General features: G+C 47.6%; 1 protein-coding gene across 14 annotated transcripts in view; it reads right to left on the reverse strand.

The window, feature by feature from the left end:
* Positions 1-20,396, reverse strand: part of DOCK9 (dedicator of cytokinesis 9) — a 291,193-nt gene extending 270,797 nt beyond the window's left edge. For 3 of the 14 annotated variants that reach the window (XM_047756477.1, XM_047756468.1, XM_047756461.1), the window contains exon 1: positions 19,918-20,396. In XM_047756477.1, the coding sequence (XP_047612433.1) occupies positions 19,918-20,046 (129 nt within the window). In that variant the 5' untranslated portion in view covers positions 20,047-20,396. The remainder of the gene's footprint in view (positions 1-19,917) is intronic. The other 11 variants (XM_047756467.1, XM_047756463.1, XM_047756458.1 and 8 more) reach the window with 4 other exon arrangements.
* Positions 20,397-20,970: the final 574 nt, after the last annotated feature.

Raw genomic sequence — 20,970 nt, forward strand, 5'->3', positions numbered from 1 at the left:
TTCTTGATGCTATTGTAATTGGAACTGTTTTCTTAATTTCATTTTCTATTTGTTCATTGCTAGTAAAGAGAAACACAACTGATTTTTTTAGATAGATCCTCTGTCACATATCACACATCTCTGCAGAACTCCTAAATTTATACTTCTTAACATGCCCGAGAAGGCCCTTCATATTGGTCCCCAGCTTACGTCTTCAAAGTTCTCTCTCATCCTTCTCATTTGGGATCGCAGACTTTAGCCATCTGAACCAGCTTTTAGTTACTGGATGATTCCTTGCTTTTTCTTGACTCCAGGCCTTTGCACCTCCTGGTTCCCATGGTTAAAATAGAATATCCCCCTTGACCTGCCTCACTTCTTTTTATCATTCAGATCTCCACCCAGATGTCACTCCCTTTGGTCCAGAACAGGTCCCTCTCCCATGTTATCACAAGACACCTTACATGTCTTTTTGGAGTTCTTACCCCACCATGTTGGAACTGTCTGATTACCTATTTATGTCCTGACCAGACTGGTAGGTCTTAGAAGTCAAAGACTATGCAATAAACTGTCTGGTTCTGGCCCAATAGCTAGTATATAACAGGACTCAATAAATACCTGTTCAATAAACAAGTTACCAAAATCAACAGATTATCCAGTCCAAGCCTCTACACTTTCCATTTTACACGTTGATCCTATATTACCTATATAATAAACGGTTAGCAGATCTGACGGCAAATATTCTCACAGTTTAAAAAAAAAGAAAAAAAAAAAAAAAGCCCAAGACAACATAGCCTCATACCTTATAAGGCTATCTCTCATTAAACTTATAAGCTAAATGTGATAAAAGTATGACATGCTGACAGCATCTCTGTAAGTGTTTACTGAGATACAACAGTGAAAAGAAGCTTCTTCAATCCACAGAACACCTAAACTTTGTCAATACAGTAAGAAACTAGAAATGCCAGGAAGAGGCTGAAGGTTGATGAGACCAAAGTCCATTTCCCTTCCCTCCCTCCCCCTCCAAAAAAACTGTCTCTCACTTTTTGCATCTCCTCTTTTATATTTTATCTCCCTTAGAGCCAAGGTTATCAGATTCTCTCCCGCTCTCTCACCGCCACCGCCCCCCCTCCCCCCCCCCCCTCCCCTCCCCCCCGACTCGCGGGCTGATAGAAATCTGTCTCTCTTTGGAGACTCTCCCTGCCTAGTGCTCCTCTCCTAGACCAACAAGATGCGAAACACAGAGAAGTAACTGGACGTTCAACTTGTCATCACATGGTTTTCCAGCTCCAAACAAACTTGGAAGAATCAGGTCTAGACCCTTGGGCAGAGTGGGGACACCACCGAAGGTGTGGCCAGCAGGAAAGACATCCGCCACCCCCACCCCCACCCCCCCGCAGTGGGGGGGCCTGGGAGGAGCTTCCCTCCCCCCCTTCCCCTCCCCCCCCCCCCCTCCCCCACTGTTCCCAGAGAAGACCCTGGTTTCTCTCCATCGTCACCAGGCTGCTCAACTTTTCTCCTCCCAGGGCTTCGAGCCCACTCGTGTACTGTTCAGGTGTCTGTACATGTTTTTTCATTTTTCTGTAATAAACATGTTCTGCTGTTGCAATGAGAGAGAAAAAAGGTTAATTCTTTTTAAAAAGTACCAAGGCATATAACAAGCCATCATCTTAAAAATCGATTCAGCAAGAATCTGCCATCTTAAGTGATTTCTAAACTTAAAAATAAATAAAACTTGGACTGAGTTTACATTGCTTCCTCCCATGCAAACTTAGAACAGCCTCATGGGAAACAAAAAAAAAAAAACTGTTTCATTTTTCTAATTTATCATGTGCTACAGATCTCTGTATCTGAGAAGTTTTTAAATCGCAAAGCACACAGTCAGAATCTTCTTATTAAGCACCATACATAAAAGGAAAACCACTGCGACTTGGCCTGCAGAGAGACTGACCGTCCTCCCGGCTCCTCAGGCTCCTTGAAGACTCGGCAAGAGCGAGGTGCGTTTGCATTCACACCCCGCGCCTCTCCAACAGGATATCGCCATCCGCTGCTTGCTTTTTGTTCCCTGCTCGGAACAGGAAAACTCGCTTTCCTGCTTTCTCAATACCAAATGAGTTAGAGCTGCGAGGGCAAACATCCCCTCCGAATCCACCCCAAGGCTACACAGAAGGCAAGGGAAACAAAAGCTGCTCCATTCTTTCCCCAAATACGCCGCTGGCAGGCGGCCGAGGGCCACGCCACTTGCGTGGTTTAATATCCTGTCGCTTCGGCAGAAAGGAGAGAGAGAAGGAGGAAGCTGCCAGCCCGGGATGCCCCCGTCTGCTCTGCTGGTGTTAATATTCGCTGGGCAGCCACCAGGACACCACCTTTCACGGAAGGAAAAACCACCCTCAGACAAGTGACAGAATTGGGAAAAGGCCTAGGGAAAGATGCATGGCTTAGAGTACAAGGAAAACTACCAACAGAAGGAAGCCTTCTTCACGTTAGAAGAACCTTTAAAAAAGCATTTGAGAAACAAAAGAGAAGAATCACCAGATCTGTGCATAATGTCTGGGCAGAGTCAGAGGAGGAGAGAACAGGGACAAATAAAAGAGGAGAAGCGAGCTTAGGGCACTCGGAACCTACTCTTGGCCGGTGAGCCCAAAGGACACTGCGGGCGATGGTCCAACAGCCCCGGGCTGGAAGGAACACACCCGCGCCTACCATATGTCCAAACGCTGTCCTCCACCCCAGAACTCCGTCAGGTCACAAGACTCTGTCTCCCTGGGGAACCCTTTTCCTCAGCTGCTAGGAGGAGCAGCCGCCTGCTCCCGGCCTGTGTGCCCTTCAGCCCTGTGGCCCAAACCGACCACTTCCCATGCAGCAGCCCCAACGCCCGTCTCTACAAACCTACAATGGGGCTCCTCCAACAGGTGGGGTACCCTTCATCTCTCACTCCACTGGGGACCAACACTTACAACATACGAAATAATAACAATCAATGAAATAAAAAACAAAGGCATGCAAGGTAAAAAACAAAAACCGCTATGAGATTCAACAGACTTAAAGCTGCCTTGTCAAGCTGCTCAAGGTCTCCAAACACCGCTTCTCTGTTTCTGGCCAGGAACAAGCAGTCCACGAGCTCCAGTCAGCGGGCTTCCCATCGGGGAGCCCTGCCTCACAAGAAAGGCAGCTTCAGCTCCATCCCGCCTTCATCTCCGGCCACGCTGCCCTGCGCTGAAGCGCTGAAGCCGGCTACTAAGGCCTGCAGACCTTCCACGTGGGGCAGCTTCTCTTGTTTCCTCCTCATTTTTCTCTCCTCACAGCCCTCACCAACTAGCTGTTCCCAAACCTCACTAAAGTCTTGGTTAAGGCTGGAAATAAAGACGCAGGGATGAGTTTTTGATGGAGAAGCAGGAGCTAAGCTCTCTGGACAGAGGAAATCACTCGGTATTCCCCTTTCGCCACGGGGACAGGAGGACGCTGAGAGGAGAAACAGCGAGAGAGAAACGAAAACATGAACAGACAGTCATCACTGCCACTCTCACCCTAACGATGACGAGGTAACGACAGCATCACAGGAAGATGGAATTTCAAAGAGGAGAGAGAGATCTATGGTCACGGGAAGCAAAGAAATCCAAGAAGAGGAAAACTGAGAACACTTTTCCATCTATAATTTATCAATCCATGCAGTGACTTTGCTTGTGTTTGGATATGTTAAAGAAGCTCACATCCAAAAATGAACTGGGGCCGAGGATGCAAAGCAGGCACATTTATCTTCTCTTACTTAAAACAACCAGACTACAGAAACGTGTGCAAAAAGGATACCAAAATGAATTACTTATTTCTCTGTCTTTAAATAATCGTTCATGAATCTACCATTTTTAATGACTTCTTTAATTTTTCCTTAAAAATCTGGGAAGGGAAGAAAGGTCATTTCAGAAAACTGATCTGAAGTCAGAATGTCAGCCTTGAAGACACATGGCAGAGAGGGCAGCTGGTCAGGACCCCCCAGTCGAACGCATGCTGACCATGACTCTCGAGAGGACTAGACGGGTGGGTTTTGAAGCTACCTGCTCTACCCTAACTGCTCTCTAAAATAGGAAGGCCCCTAACAGCTCCCTGGTAGTCCTGTGCTCGATGGGAGACGAGATTCTCATCTGTCTGCACCGGTTTATCTGAGAGCAGGAGACCAGATAAAGGTTTGCTCCCTTCAAGGCCTGAGTAACAGGGGTGGATGGTCTCAGATTTCTGCATCGCCACCTTCCTGGCTGAAACTCAAGGCTAATTTAACGCCTTCAGCTTCCAATCTCACTAGCCAGGAGCACCAAGCTCACGCTGGTGTTAGAGGGATGTAGGATTATTGGTAAATATTTCCTCAGTAAGTAACCTAATCGAATCAGGTTCCAATTCTCTCTGACTTTATCCCCAAAGTCCTCTTACACATAACCTCTTCACCTCTTGCCGCAAGTATGGCAACATCCCCTAAGTCACAGCCAAACCCCCACTTCTCTGCCCCCATCCACACCCCAAAACCCACCACAAGGAAACAGGTCAACCCTCTCCCTCCTTGGGTGGCCAGGACTGTGCTCCCAACACCTCACCAGACTCTGCACCGCGTTCCCCAGATTTCCTTCCTGGGGACATCGCTCACGTGGCCGCTCAAGCCAGAAGAGCTGTCGCCTCTCAAATCGGCTTTCAGCCCCAAATGCCACCACCTTCATGAAGCTTGTTCTGATTCCCTCCACCAGAGGCACCCTCTTTCCTGAGTAACCTTTAACACATCATCTTTAACTTTCCAATGATACAGTCTTCTATTTAAATGTGCGTGAAGCTTGCTTTGCAATCTTCTCTCCCCTAGGAGTCTGTCAGCAAAGGAGGACAGGCTCTGCCTTACTCATCCTGGTGCGCCAACGCACCTAGCACAGTGCCTGGCCCAGGGAGGGGACTCAACATATGTGTTCAATTAATTTGGTACATATGTGAAATTTTAAAACCTATTAATTCCAATACAATGAAGGGAATAAAGCAAATATTTTATAATAACTATAAGTGGAATATAACCTTTAGAAACTGTGAATCACTATATTGCACACCTGTAACTTACACAATACTGTACATCAACTGTACTTTAATTTTAAAAGTTAATTTTAAAAAAAGTTGATCTATTCATGGAGTTCCCATTGTGGCTCAGCTAGGAACCTGGCTAGCATCCATGAGGATGCAGGTTCAATCCCTGGCCTCACACAGTGGGTTAAGGATCCCACGTTGCCATGAGCTTCGGTATAGGTGGCAGATAGGGTTCGGATCCCATGTTGCTATGGCTGTGGTGTAGGCCAGCAGCTGCAGCTCCGACTCAACCCCTAGCCTGGGAACTTCCATATGCAGCAGATGTAGCCATAAAAAGACAAAAAAAAAATCGATCTATTCAGATTTATGGAAACATACTACAGACACAGAAGCATTTATAACGTGTATTTTGTATACTGACAATTAAATACTTGCTCACTTCTTTTCACAGGGGCTTATTAACATAATCCACATACATCCTTTAAAACAGGAAGCAAAAATCAATCAGTGAAACTAAATAAAAATCAAGCCTAAACCAAGTAATGCACCTTCACATAAGAACCGATTTTAGTATTTTATGAATAAAGATGTCCACTTGAAAAGTGGTGCTTTTCTGGAAACAATGACCAGTCCCTTATCAGTTATCATTTGTCTAAGTACAAACAGCACGATGTCACCTTGCTTTCAAAAGCCCCCATGCTAAGCACTCCATATCTTTTTCTTTTCTTTCTTTTTTTTTTTTTTGTCTTTTTGCCTTTTCTCGGGCCGCTCCCGCGGCATATGGAAGTTCCCAGGTTCCCAAGCACTCTGTATCTTTTACAATCACTAAAAACCCAGGCAACAGCACCATGCAAATATGTGTTCCACAGAGCTTAAAGTCACTGATGATTTTGCATAAAATACTGAATTTTCTTTTCATGCACAGGTCTCACAATCAACTCAGATTATTTTTAATCTGAAGCCCCACAAAGTTGCTTTCATTTTCAATTCTGAAGAAAGCGGAGGTTTTAGAGTTCTTACATCCTCAACTATAGCATATAAATAACCACAATAATATACTACATTATTTAACACAAATTTAACATGTCACTATGATAGTATATGATTTAACATAAGTTTCATATGGCTTCTAGGACTAATTAAGGACATGATCAAAATCCAAATCCCTACATATTTGAGGGTCTTTGCCTCTCAGAACATATTCTAGATGCCAAGAGAAATAAATCTCTTAAACACCCAATCTGTTCTCCCTAGCTGGCAAGGTAAATTACTTGTGCGTCGCAAAAAAAAATCTTAATCTTAGGGCCCTTTAGGATGTTAACAGCAACATCATCATCAAAATAAAAAGCCCTCCTCCCTCTCTAGCCTTTGAGCCTGACCCTGGATTCCCATCACACCCTTATCAACGATTTGCGCTTCCTCTGTCTCTACTCATATCCTCAGGAGAGAAACATTCTATGAACACTGCTCCTACACGGAACATGCAGGTGGAGCCTCACGTTTTCTGGGACTCAGGAAAGCAGAGTCATGGATATGGAGGCCCCTGTACGTTTCTGCTTCCCAGAAAGCCGACTTCGCTCTCAGCAGCTCCCTATGATCCACCTGCACTGGTCACAACCCTCTTTCTTCCTCCCAGGCTGAGAAACAGCAAAGAGGGAGAGGACGCCCAAACCCCGAAGCTCCCTGGGTGGTGTCTGTGCTCCTTTTGCCTCTAGACTGCATCCTCCTTGAGGACAAGGTCTGGGTCTTAAGCAGATGTTTATCCTTTAGTATCTACTGAGTAAACAGACGCCAGCGACAACTGGGGATCCACTGAACATTGAAGCGCAAGAGCTTAAAAAATCATAACAACACAGCATTTCTGTCTGCTAATGTCATTGTTAAGAACCCAGAAATGCCTCAAGATCTGCTAAGATCCTGACTAAGAGACAGACAGGAGGACCCTGAATCCTCAGGAGGCTCCAAGGCAAGTGACCCTGCCTGATGGCAACGGAGAGGATCAAGGCGGAAGCCTGGGGCAGAGAAGACTGGGCTCCATCTGGCCCTTGGCCCGCCCGCCCTCCCGAAGGTCACCTCTGATGGAAAGGGGCTCCGGGGGTTGCCCCAGGCCGGGCTCCAAAGCAAAAAGTCTGGTCTGAAAGAGGCAGCTTAAATCTGCTGTAGGCTGGTCAGTGTCTCCCCCACTGTGCACGTGACCCAAGGCCAAGTCCACAGAGGAGCAGGCATCACAGGTAGAACCCAGATGCCCTGACAGGAAGTAGAAGGAATATGCTGGGAGACTGTGGGGTGCGGTGGTTTGGGGCTTGCTTCACAGAGTGGAGGCAACCTAAAGACACCAAAACCCCAAGTTGTAAGGAAAGACATCAGCAATGTTCTGGACGGTCGCCAACAACTGAAAAAGCTATCTGTGACTCTCTCAAATTCTGGAAGCTATTCTGAAATGCTCGTCCTCAAATGGGCCCCCACACCACGTCCACCAAAGGAGCCCAGCCCCACCATCCCCTCTGTGGGCCTCCAGGAACTATGCCCAATACACTAATTCTTCCAAGAGAAACTAGAGCTGTGTCAGCATCTTTGCCTCTCTCGGTTTTAAGTGTCTTTGTTTTAAGTCCCTTTAAGAATTTGATACATTCATTGATTTTGCACAAAATCACCTCCAAAGAAATCAGTAAACACATTCTTCCATTTCAAAATTTAAAAAAATCATAAAACAGCAGTTATTTCTGATATTCTGGGAAAAAATAACATTCTCTCAGGAGGTTATCTCTGAAGAATAAAGAAACTTAAAATGGCTAAGTGAACATATTGAAAGCTTGGGAAGAAAAAAGCTAACCTCAGAGATTACGTGTCCTGTAAATTCTAACTGGTGTAATGGTTTATAAATGAATTTAATATACTATAAATATTATGGCACCTCTGCTATCGCCATAGGAACTCTGCTTTCTACTTAAGAAAACAGCAATACGTTAGAATGACAGATTAAATAAATTCTCTAAACAATCTTAGAAATGCAACTCTTTCTGTAATGATACAATTTGAACAAACTGCCATTTAGAGCTGAGTATTTATTTTAGCCAAGGCAAAGCAGCCTGAAAGGTAAAATGGCCTAGATTAACAGAGTTTATTCTACATCAAAGAACTTTAACTTTATACGCCCAGGAAGATTTTTTTCTCAAGCCACATAATTATTTTAACCAAAGTATACATAAAACCATGATTTCCATGCCTTAAATAACATTATTTGACTACTAAATTCATTCTTCCTTCTTCAATAAGTTTATTTTTTTAATTGCAGTAGAGGGAGACCTTTTCTATTTTTACTTTTTCTTAATTTAGAGCCACACCCTCGCATATGGAGGTTCCCAGGAGGCTAGGGGTCGAACTGGAACTATAGCCATTGGCCTACACCACAGCCATAGCAACGCCAGATTTAAGCCATGTCCTTGACCCACACCACAGCTCATGGCAATGCCGAATCCTCAACCCACTGAGCAGGGCCAGGGATTGAAAGCACATCCTCATGGATGCTAGTCAGGCTTTTTACTGCTGAGCCACAACGGGAACTCCATGAGATCTTTTTCAGTTTAATCTTGTAAATTCCTGCTTTTTATTTATTTCTCTCTGTCCTTAAACAGAAATGTAGAATTCATGTCTCGGCTTATGGAAAAATGAATGTCCTACAAAACGGTCTAGCACTAAGGAAATATATAAGCAGGGAAGAGATCCATGGTTCAAATAGATCTGTCATACTCTGATATCATCCGATTACCATGGTCTATAAAGATACTTGATGAAACACAAGAGTAAACAAAACAAATTCAATTATTTCCTACGGTCAGTGGAAAATACATTGGCCCATGAGTCAGTAAACTAGATTTTGTTCTTGTCTATAATACTAACTAGCTGTATGACCACAGACAAATCGATTAACCACAGTAAACCTTATCCTCCTCATCTGTAAAATTAGGAAGCTGGACCAGATGACCTCTAAAGATAACTTTCACCTCCAAAACAGGATGATTTCATTTCCACATCACAAATTTCTATCAACCCAGAGAATTCATGGTACTTTCCAGAAAGGCATGTAATGATTCAGGGTAACCATTTAAAAGTTTCTAACAAACTCAAATTTTAAGATTATATCTTTTTGACAATGCTTGCCATCTTATAAAGGAAAAATGTTAAATAGCAACCAGGTGACCTTAAACAAGTTATTTGATTTCTCCTGTGTTCAGAGAAATCCCTCCCCAAAAACCAGAAATTTAAAAAAACAAAAACGAAAAACCATCCCTGCCTATCTAGCAAGATTTTCCACAGGCTCAAGCAAGATTTTTTTTTTTTACTTTTTTTTTCTTTTTCAGGGCTGTACCCGTGGCATACGGAAGTTCCCAGGTTAGGGGTCCAATTGGAGCTACAGCTGCCGGCCTACACCACAACCACAGCAATGCCAGATCCAAGCCGCGTCTTTGACCTACACCACAGATCATGGCAATGCTGGGTCCTCAACCCACTAAGTGAGGCCAGGGATCGAACCCACATCCTCATGGATACTAGTGAGATTTGTTTCCGCTGCACCACAATGGGAACTCCGCAAGATGCTTTTTTGAAAGAATTTTCAAACTCAAGGTTTCATTATTCCTCTTGGGCTTCCTTCCTCTGTGAGCATTCAATGCAGGACTCTTAAATGGTTGACGACGTTTTTTGCGGCCACGATGCATGGACCATCTTCCTCCAGGAACACAGTTGACACGAAGATGCCCACCCGTACAAGCACTAAGACGTACAAGTGCGGTTTTTCAAAGAGTATTAACTCGAATGTCGTACGTGAAGCACCAAAATTTCCCTCCTTTCTTCATTATGTTTCCTTTTTCTTGGTGGGTTACTATCTATTCATTTATGAGAGTGAAACAATTAGGAAAAATTTGCATATAAAAGTACAAATCACAGTCCCTGTTCAGGTACTTACATCTTCTCACACACAGGTTCTTACAAAACCGTGACATACATATTTCCACAGACTGCTTTCTCACCCGACATTATCATTTCTCATAAGCTCTCCACAAGCAACGCTTTCAAGAGTTACATGATACTCCTTCAGGATGCCCTCATAAATCACAAAAGCTTGTACTCACTGGTATTTTCTATGGGCCAGGCCCTATTCCATGTGCTTTACATGCATCTGCTCACTTCATCACCATAAACAGCTACAGGGTAAGTGCTAGTCTGATGTCCATTCTTGGGATGAAGAGACTAAGAAAGCAGAGCTGCCTCTGAAGAGCTCAGTTTAGCATCTCCTGAGCCCAGTTTCCTACCCACTGCATCCTGCTGCCACTCCTAACAGAACTACCCTCCTGGGAACAGAAACTTGGTTATACCATGCTATTTTCTATGTTCTAGAACTCAGAGACTACACATCTAATATTTAACTTATCCCTGAAGCAAGAGAATAATGTATTACAGCATCTGTAATACCATAAAACTTTTTCATCAACAAAATCGTGCTTATACTTTTTTTGAAAAATCAACATTCTATATATACTGTTTATAATTTTTTAACTTATGGTAAACAACTTTCATGAGAACATGTCTAGATCCACATGACACGTGTATTTCCTGTTAAGACAAAATGTATGAAAACAGAGTACATGAATCTCTAAGTATATGAGTTTGAGAATAAACTCCATGTAGCCAGTGGAGACCCTGGGCTCCGTTAACATGTGCTTTCAGATTCCCTTTCAGATGAACATTCAACAAATGTTCATCTGTAATAAATAAAGGGGCATGTCTCAAACACATGCACTGACCTGGCCAGCCTGCTCAACACTATCTCATTTGTATTTGTCCCTGCCAACTTCAAAGAAAGTGGGGACAGGGATATTCCAGCAAACCGTTTGGCACTGCAGAGTTCTGATCAGCGAGTAATAGTAAGCCTCCTTACCATCAATTTGCTGATAAGGATTCAAGGATCCATTAGAGAAGATGTGACAAAGACGTAAAAGAAACAGAAACAACTTCACCACCTAAGGACTTCTTGATGGTTTGCAAACCTCATGGTTCAAGTGAATGAAGAGCACGTCCAGTGATTTTTATTATCTGTATTTTTGTTTTATTGTGTTTTGTTCTTCAATAAATGAGTTACTAAATACCTAACATAAGACTTAGATCACTACGTTCTTTTACACACTGGAGTTCAACAGAGCTGCTGAAAGCAAAATGTCCTAAAAAAGGAAATGAATCCTACTTGTATTAACATGCACAGCTGTTTTCAAAAACTATGCAAAGATGACGCAGATTTACTAACAACCTGCTTTTTCTAAACTAAAGCAGACAAGGTGACAGCCCCACAGTGATGCTGTCTTACAAGAGTACCATCCAATCTCTCAGGTGGCAATGGGAAACTAAAGACACAAAGGAACCTGCATGTTAGGAAAATTAACCTGGCAGAGAGATATAGGCTAGAACGAATAGAAATGGCTGCAGGGGAGAGAAGGTAGCGGCAATGGAGAATCAAAAAAAGATTTAAAAATAAAACGTGTCTGATGCAGAGACCTCAAGAGTCTTTCAATCACCAAAAAAAAAAAAAAAATACATGTATTTATTGAGCTCCTGCTATGTGCCCCGTACTGTGGAAACCATGGTGAACCGACAGTCCAGCGAGGGAACTAGATGTGAAACAAACATACATACACATCAACTGCTAAGGGGTGCAAAGGAGAAGAACAAGCTCGGTCTGTTTCAGTTTGGGTGGCTATAGGCAAGGCCTCTGGGAGGCAAGGACCTGCAAGCACAGTTCCAAAGACCAAGAGGAGTGGCCTGGCCGACGAGGCGGTGATTATTATCCCAGGCAGCGGCAACAGCTCCTGCCAAGGCCCTGGGGTATGAGAGAGCCGGGCATCTGGAAGATGGAAAAGCTGGGCTGGTGAGCCGTCAAAGGGTGGTGCCTAATAAGGACAGTGCCTTGCAGTCCAAGGGAAGAAGCCTCTGTTCCAAGGGCAGTGGGGGGCACTGGTGTGTTAAGGATGCAGAATCGAAGTCTTAAGGTTGGAGTAAGAAAGGAAGCAGAAACGAGATGGGAGCCGCTCCTGCTACAGAGACCATGTCAGGGGCGGGAGGAGGGAAGGAGCTGGCAGGAGCAGCAGCCTGAGCCCTGCTCACCACAGATTTGGGCTCTCCTTCCAGGCATCCAGACAGGACTGTACCTCCCTGCCCTTCGGAGTTAAGTGGGGCCACGTAACTGGCTTTGGCCAACAGAACGTAAGCGGAAGGGACTGGGTGGAAACTCAAGAGCCTGTGAGGGAGTTCCCACACTTTTTCCTGGCCCAAGAACCCACCACATCCAAGACAGTGGCTGTCCCGACAACCCGGGTCCCAGGATGTGGGCAACACGGTCCCCAGCCACGCTCACTGGAAAGGCGCCATGAGGGAGAAATAAATGTTCTGTTTCAAACCACTGAGATGCGGGAGCTGTTAGCCCAAACTGACTGATGCAGAAAGAGAACATGATGGATGCAGTGAGGATAGAACGAGGTAAAGGCAGAAGGACATGAACTGAAGAAACAAAGAAGGAAGTAGAGATTTCAGAGCTGGTGACCATGAAATGATGCCTCTTACCAAAGAAAACAAGGAGGCAAAAAGGAGGGCTGGCTTGGGATGAGAAGGGACAATTTATGTTTCATAGACACTGAGCTTAAGGGACTGGGAGGACAGCCAAGCATACGTGTCAGGCAAGTTTGTGGAAAAGCAGGTCTGAGCGGGGTGGAAAAATCAAAACTGAGATAAAGATTGGGAGCTTGCAGTGAAGGCGTGAGCTCCCTGAAGAGGGAAGGGCAGCGATGAGGTGTTAGGCGCCCAAGTGGAGACGGGACTCTGAAGGCACGGCCCTGGGTGGAGGGGATGCAGCAAGGGGACAGAGTGAAGGGGGCAGAGTGAAGACGACGGCGGAGGAGGAGGAGAACCAGAGAAGGAGCGAGAGGGGTGCCGAGTGGCCCCCAGTGCTCAGACGACAAGGTGAAGGGGTGAGGGCTGAGAGGGCAAGCCACACCAAGGGCAGAGGCCAGACTGCCAGAGCACAACCCAAGGGCACACAGCGGCTGGTATTAAAGGGTACCAGAACCCAGGCCGCTGAACTCAGTCACAAGCCTCAGTGCCTTCCAGCACTCTGAGGGGAGAATTCCCTCTACCCTAATTCTTGGAAAACTAAACGTAACGACGTCATAACCAGAGCAGCTCCGTAATTCATGCTGACGTCTCTTCGGACCTCCAGACAGTGTGCAGGGGCCCTAACCATCAGCACTGTGACTACAGGTGCTGCCTTTCGGCACATTTCAGTTTACTCCCTGGGGGGAATCCTACAACCGGAAGTACTGAGCCAAAGGAGGCTGAAGTTCTTGATACAAACAGCCTCGCTGCAAAAAGTCACACCGTTCACCACGCCACAAAACCCAAGAGAGATAATTCTCATAAAATGCCACCCACGTGGGGCCCTTGGAGTTGTGGAGTGGGGTAACCCTGAAAACAAGTGCCTTGTTCACCCCATCCTTGCAAAATCATTCCTATCTCTGTGAATTTGTAAATTTATCAGGCAAAAAGGGCAGCCTGCTTTAATTAATGTTTCTTTAATTATCAGCAAGGCTGTACATTTTTTATCCTGTTCTTTAGTGGCTAATTGTATTCCTTTCTTTGAGGAATTGTCTATTAATGTCCTTTCCCATTTTTCTCCTGGAGTATTTTTCTTTTTTTAATGGATTCTTAAGAACTCTCAATATATTTTTTATTAGCGTTCCCATCATGGCACAGCAGAAACGAATTCGACTAGGAACCACGAGGTTACAGGTTCGATCCCTGGCCTCGCTCAATGGGTTAGCGATCTGACGTTGCCATGAGCTGTGGTGGCTGCAGACGTGGCTCGGATCCGGCATTGCTGTGGCTGTGGTGTAGGCCAGCAGCTACAGCTCTGACTAGACCCCCACCCTGGGAACCTCCATACGCCGCTGGTGGGGTCCTAAAAAGACAAAAGACAAAAAATATATTTATTTATTTATTTTGGCCATGCCCATGACATGTGCAAGTTCCTGGGCCGGGGATTGGACCCCGGACACTCAGTGACAAACACCAGATCCTTAACCTGCTGCACCACCAGGGAACTCCTCTCAATGCATTTTTACAATTTAACACTATGACTGAGATATAGATATATAGAGGGGACAAATACTGTTTCTAAGCTTATTATTTGACTTTTAAATTTATGGTAGTCGTGACATACAAGGGGTCTGAGAACTTGTAAAGAGAGGCAGTAGACAGGGTGGTCAGGAATACGGGGTCTGAAGCCACAGTGCTCAGGTTCCAGACACAGATTTCCCCACTTCCATAAGCCTTGTGACCTTGAGGTGACTGAACCTCCCCTGAGTAAAGTCCTAACATATATCCTAGGACACAGTAAGTGCTTAATAAATGCAGGCACCATACATAATTAAGACAATCAATCTTTTCTTTTATTAACATGAGTTTGCCTTGTTAAGCACTTACTATTAAGTACCTTAACATATCTTATTTGATCCTTATTTTTAAAACTCCTAGAATAATAATTCCTGGAGTTCCCTTGGACCTGGCATTGTCACTGCAGCAGCTCAGGTCACTACTATGGCACAGGTTCAATCCCTGGCCCAGGAACTTCCACATGCCATGGGTGCAGCAAATAATAATAATACTTACAATACTTAATAATCCCAATTCTCAGATGAGCAAACTAAAGCTTAGATGAAGAAACTTGATCAAAGTCCTCACTCATCTCATCAATGGAAAGGCCACAGCTCACCTCCTAAGCCCAAACCGGTTTTTCCCTTTACTTTAAGAGATCTTTTAAAAAACCCCTCTCCACCCTTACATGATTATTCACCCATGTTGCACACTGTTTCTTCGATTTACTTTACATGTGACTCTTACATTTAGTTAAAACTTATTTCAGTGTGTGATATAAGGTGGGGCCCCAACCCTTTTTGTAGTGTCATTTACCCTATGTGGCTACTGCCTGCATGACACCCTAAATGCTGACACTCACAGAGGCCTATTCGCTCGGTTCTAGACTACTCTTCACGTCCTCAGGCAGCTGACACCAAGCTGCCGTATTATTTACCCCCTAAGATTACACGCAGGGGAAGAGCGCTCTAAGAAGCACATGCTTATGGGCTGGTTTGAACCTCTTTCCTAAAATAGGCTTCAAAAAGACAAGAGAAAAATCTGTTTTGATGCAAGTAATGGAATTGTTCCCCCAATCAGCAACTGTATTTCTCTCCCTTCCTCCTAAGAGGCAGCCCTCTCTGCCCAGGCTGCTCTGCTCCTTCTTGGCTTACCCAGGGCTTCTACGCACTTGTTCCATCTCTCTCATTCTTTTCTGGGGAAAAAAGTCGCCCTTATCGCTGCATCTTCGGGTCCTGTTCAGTTCTTCACCAACCCTTCCCCTAGTACATCCGATCTCTGTTAGGTCATCCTCCTCTGCCCTCCGGACGAGACGTCTGGACTTTTTCTTGCTGCAGAGGACCGACCTGTCCACCTATTTGGTTCCTAAACCCTTCAGGGCAAGGGCCTGCCTGAACACAGCAGCGGAGCCTCAGCACCCAGCGAACCAGCCTAGCACAGAGCAGGCCCTCAGCGAATGTGGATAAAGATTTCACAACTGCTGCCCTCCCTTTTCAAGACATTGCTAACATCCTCTTGCCTCCCAATACCCAAACGAACCAGAAACCAAAGAAATGGAACCTGCTGCTGATTATCTCTTTGGAGCGGGGCCTCCACCCTGCTTCCTGCATTCTGGGGTGTTTCTGCGGTTAGGACTCCAGCAGACAGTGGAGACAGACAAGGGAGGTGAAGCTCAGGCCAGTTCGGTTACCGAGGTATGATCCTATCTGATTTAAAACTACAGCCAAAATGAGGTTTTACGTTACCTGAGGATTTCAAAGAACACCTCCTCTCGGGTCGCAGGTGACCTCAGAGCCCACTGGAATCTCGGGCTGACTGAACTGGGAGGGTGAGGGGGGCCCAAGCGCCCCCCCCGGGGAGGCTGTCAGCCCCCACCTCTGTCCATCACCCTCCAGTCACACAAAGGAAAATTCAGTGACGGCCTGACTTGGTTTCATTTCATTCCATACCGCAGGCTCCTCCGTGGCTGTGGACTGGGGTCGCCGGCAGGGGCTTGACGACTGAGATAAGATCAGCAAGGAAGCCGGCAGCCAGGGGACCGGGCATCAGCAGCCAGGCGCAGTGGGGCCAAGCTTGACCCAGGTCTTCCAGAGGAAGGCTGCCTTGAGGCTTTGCTGGTAGACGCCAGTAGAGCCTGACATCTGAAAGGCCCAACCAAAACTCAGCCCTGCTCAGGCAATTATTTCTAGGTGGGTTTTTGTTTTTTTGGTGTTTTTGTTTTTGTTTTTTTGGTTTTTGGTTTGTTTGTCTTCTGAACTTGCTTATCCTTTGAACAGGCTGCCTTTCTGACTATTCTCAATCTAATTCTGAAAGCTAATTCTGGAATTGTGAGGATTCTTCCTTCATTGCCCAAAATCATCAGTTACCCTTCCTACAGTCAGAAATACTACTAGCTGTACCTCTCCTCCTCATATCAAAGCAGCTTAGAATTGAAGCCTGTTGGTAGGAAAAGGGACTCCAGGGCAGCTGAGAGCTCCTATTTAACAAAACAGGACCCCTGAGGTTCAGAGAAGCCAAACGACAGCCCAGGGTGATCTGTAGCTAGTAGAATACAGGCCGGGCACTGCCTAAAAGTTTTCCTTCTAGTGCTCATTTAATCCTCCCAACAACCCTGTAAGGTAAGTACGATTACTGTCTGCACTCTACAGATGAGGAAACCCAGGCACACCAAGGCTGTCACACGCCCAAGACTGCACAGCTGGTAAAGGGTAGAGGTGGAATTACAACGCAGCTGCTCTGACTTCAGAGCCCGTGCTCTGCACGACTAAGCCTCTAAGGTTAAAATGCAAGGCTCCTGACCCCAGGGAGGGTTCACTCCATCATTCAAAATTCTAAGGCTCGTGAAAGAGTGAACCACATTTTAAAAAGCCGACAAAACTTGCTAGGATCCCGATGAGAACAAACTACCAATCAAAGCAGCCTCTGAAGCAATCTGGGAAATCTGAATAGTTTATCAACAGATTGTTGCTAACTTTAACATAATGGCACTCGAGTTATATAAGAAAACATCCCAATTTTTAACAAAAATTACACAAGGGAGGTTGGGGAGACAGTTAAAGGAGGTTCAGCAACATCTCGAAAAATTACTGAATCTGAGTGATGGATTATGAGGGTGCATTGTGGCAGTCTCTCCACTTTTCTGTATGTTTATTTTCAAGATTTTCAAACAAATTAATACAATATCATTTTTAAAGGCCCACAAACCTAAGCTTATGAGAAAGGAGGCTATCAAACAATAAAAAATTTAGGACATCTCACTTTTACATTTTAAAGTTCATTTTTAAATGGCAGCCTTTATTACCCACTGAACTACTTAATTCTGTTGTTTCTGATCTCAGTTACAGCCATTCCTCAATACGAGACCCATGAGAAAAGCTAGTTAAATCCATACCCTGTTTGTTTTTTGGTCCATCTATAGGACTGCTTTATTAGCCAGGTAGATAAGAATATTGCTTGTGCCTTTCCTAGGGGGTAGGCACTGTACTAGCACTGACCCAGGTTGTCAAAGACCAAGCAGAATATTATTTCCACCTGAGCATGGGTCAGCGGACCCCAGTCCTCAAAACCCTGGCTCTGCTCTGCCTCCTGCAAGCATTAGGGGTGCCTTCTTAGCTCTCCTAGAACAAGGCCAAGACAGGTGCACCTGCTGTGGCTTCCTGGCAGAGACTGTGGAGCAGCAAGAAGCAGCAGGCAGTGGCAGAGGACCTGGCAGGAAGTGGGGGGGGGGTGAGCTTGACAGGTAATTTTTAGCATCTGTAAGCTATTCCATATTCCTCCATCTGCAATAGAGAACCACTGCGATACATTTCCCATTCAGCCGGGGAGCACCCGAGGAGGCCCACCTACTCACCTGCATTTTGTGTTTGTTTTATCACGAGTGTCATCAGACTAGTGACCACAGACAGACAACACAAAGGATTGAGACACCAGCGAAACTTCTGGCTATTCACGCTTAAAGGTGTCCGGGGAAAAGAGCTGTACTATTAAAGTGTCATGAGGTAAAACAGAGCAGTGTGTCACACACGAGAATGGACACGACCAGGCCATCAGTGGGCCGGCGTCCAACAGAAGGCTGCTGAATTCAAGGACTGTTGCACATCATTAATGAGCAGGGTTGTGCTCACCCTAATGGTCTATTAAACCAGCACCTCCTCTCCAGTCCGAGTCTGTCCACATCATGTCACGGCCATACGTCTTATTTATTCCTTTTGCCTCATATCTCTAATGAGGACAGTGCCCCCAGTTAAAAGAACTAAGTTTCCTTTCAGAACAAAAAAGATGCCACAGATGTTTGTGGGCTTTGTCCTAAATATACTCACACTTGCAAAAGTCAGGAAGATGCAGAACATGCTACTTAAGCCAAGGCAGCTGTGGTTAGCTCAGGTTACGGAAGGGATCCCAGGTTTTGGTCTAGTCTCAATTCGTGCTCTACTTCTTACCATCAAATGACAAACTTCAGTAAAAGCAGAAAAATTAAAAGCCCTTAATACTGAACAAACTGGAGTGTGAGGAATCTAGAGTGAGTGTGAGGAGCTATTGAGAGAAAAATTAAATAGCCCGCTGGCTACAGAAATCAGTGAAGCTTCCTCTCCAATCTCCACAAACGTAAGTCATGTCATTCCGTGTCTGCCCAAGAAGAGCATCTACCCACCACCAAAGAGACGAGCTAGGCCCTGTCCTACAGGACCTAGCTCTGCACACGGACAATACCCCCACAAAGCCCAGAGGTTCACCTCTAAGGCCCATCTTCCTGCATGGTTCCGACAAGCACAAGTCACCCACCCACAAACAAGCCCCTTTCAAGAAAACAAATGCCAGAGCCAAAGCAAGGAGCTGCTAAAAGTTTCCAGCTGCCCAGGAGAGCACGCTGCTGCTCCAACATCTCCTCTCTCCGCACCATCCCAGGGATCCGGGTGTACTGCTTTTCCAAATATAGCAGGACCAGTCCCAGCAGTGGAAAAGTTGATTTAAAACTTTATCTTCCTCACACCCAGAGGCCTATTCTCAAAAGACGTTCTGCTCTGACCAGATTAATCTCAGGGCTACTTGCCCCAAATCCCCAAACTTCGTAGTAATATGCACCAGTGCTCTAGTCCCCAAAGGCTATCAAGCCCCTTCACCAACCCTTCCTCGGAGGTGACCAAATCTCAGGATGCCGGCTGGGGGAGGAAGCGGAAAGGATGCGGAATCCCTTCCCTTGTGGAGCTTAGCCCACCCAAGGGTCCGCAGGGCCATCTCCCACCCTGGGCGACGGACTGGAAGAGGAAGCCCCCCGTCCCCCACATCCACTCTCCTGAGCCCCTCCGGGCCACAGATGCCAAGTCCCTCCGGAATAAGGGAGAAAGGGGCCGTGGGAGGGGAGGGGGAAAGGAGAGAATAATCTCTCAGTTGTCAGAGGTAGTAAACTTGGGGGTTGCGGGGAGACGAGGCAGATGGCGATCTCCCAGGAAATTTCCCTGGAGGGAAGGGGCAGCAGTGGGGAGAGGATCCCTGGGCGCAAGGTAGGGGTCTGGAAGTTGCCGGCCCTCCAGGACCTTCCCTTCTGCCCTGTCCAACACCCCCTCCTTCCCCATCACCTCTTAATCCTCCAGACCCAGCCGGGTGGGCAGCTCTGCCTCAGCCCGACCGACTTAAAGGCGCGTGAAGGAGGCGACCGTCCGCCCGCCCGCCCGCCTTCCTCCGTGGTCCCGCACTCACCAGGAGCACCGAGCCGCGCACCACCTCCGACACGCTCTGCCGCAGCTCGGCCGCCGTGCCCGGCTTACTCAGCGCCCGGGTGAACTTCCGAGTCTCCGCCGAGGCGGGGGGCAGCGGCGGCTGCGACATCTTCGCCACCACCGCCGCCGCGCCTGCTGCTCCCGCAGTCCCGCCGGGCCGCGCCGCCGCCAGGTGCGCCCTCGGCGCTCGGCCCGGCCCGCCCGCGGCTCCGGGCGCCGCCGCCCGCCTGCTCCCCCCGCCGCTCGCCGCGCGTCCGGGCGGCGCAGCCCGGGCCGCGCCCTCTGCTCGGTGTCACGCCCCGAGCCGCCCCCCTCGGCGTCCGCGGTCCCCCGCGCTCCGAGCAGTGCCCGGGCTCGCTAGGGGCGACCGTGCGTGTGGCGGTGGCGGCGGCCGCGGTTCCCCCATGCCACCAGCCTCCCTCGGCAGCCGCTCGCCGGGCCGCCTCCTCGGGGCGGGGTGTCCGGCGCTGCGCGGGGCGGGGCGGGGCGGGCGGAGGAGGGGCCGGCGCGGCGGGACGGCGGGCCCGGCAGGTCTCTTGGCTAGTGGGGCCCGGCGCGGGAAGAAGGCTGCCGCACGCGGGCACCGCGCGGCCCTGGATCCCTGGCGGGGCAGGTGGGGACCCTGGGGTGGGCTTCCTCCGCCGTGCGACTGCTCCCCAGGCCGCACGTCCGAAAGCCTGAGACCAGGGCCGCGCAACCTGGGGCTGTTGCGGGGCCAAGTCCTGGGAACTGGCGCCTGTGCACCTGGACCCCGGGTCCCCTGCCCGCGGAATCCCAGCAACCTGGGCATGCCGCGGTCACTGGCGGGGTCCGGGCTCGGCGGCACCACAGCTCCCTGGGGCCTGAGGGGACGGAGGTTCCAGGAAGGTGGCCTTTATGCGGCACCCAGAGAGCACAGGGCGGTTCGGAAGCCGCGGCCGTGCGGAACGGGGCGCCGCTGCCTGGGACCCGGCGTGGAGCGCCGCGCACTCGTGGTGGCGCTTCTTCGCCAGAAAACACCATTCTGCCCCCAGAGGCGTCGCGCAAACGGTCG

This window comes from Phacochoerus africanus, chromosome 13 (assembly GCF_016906955.1).
Source record: "Phacochoerus africanus isolate WHEZ1 chromosome 13, ROS_Pafr_v1, whole genome shotgun sequence".
NCBI lineage: Eukaryota > Metazoa > Chordata > Mammalia > Artiodactyla > Suidae > Phacochoerus > Phacochoerus africanus.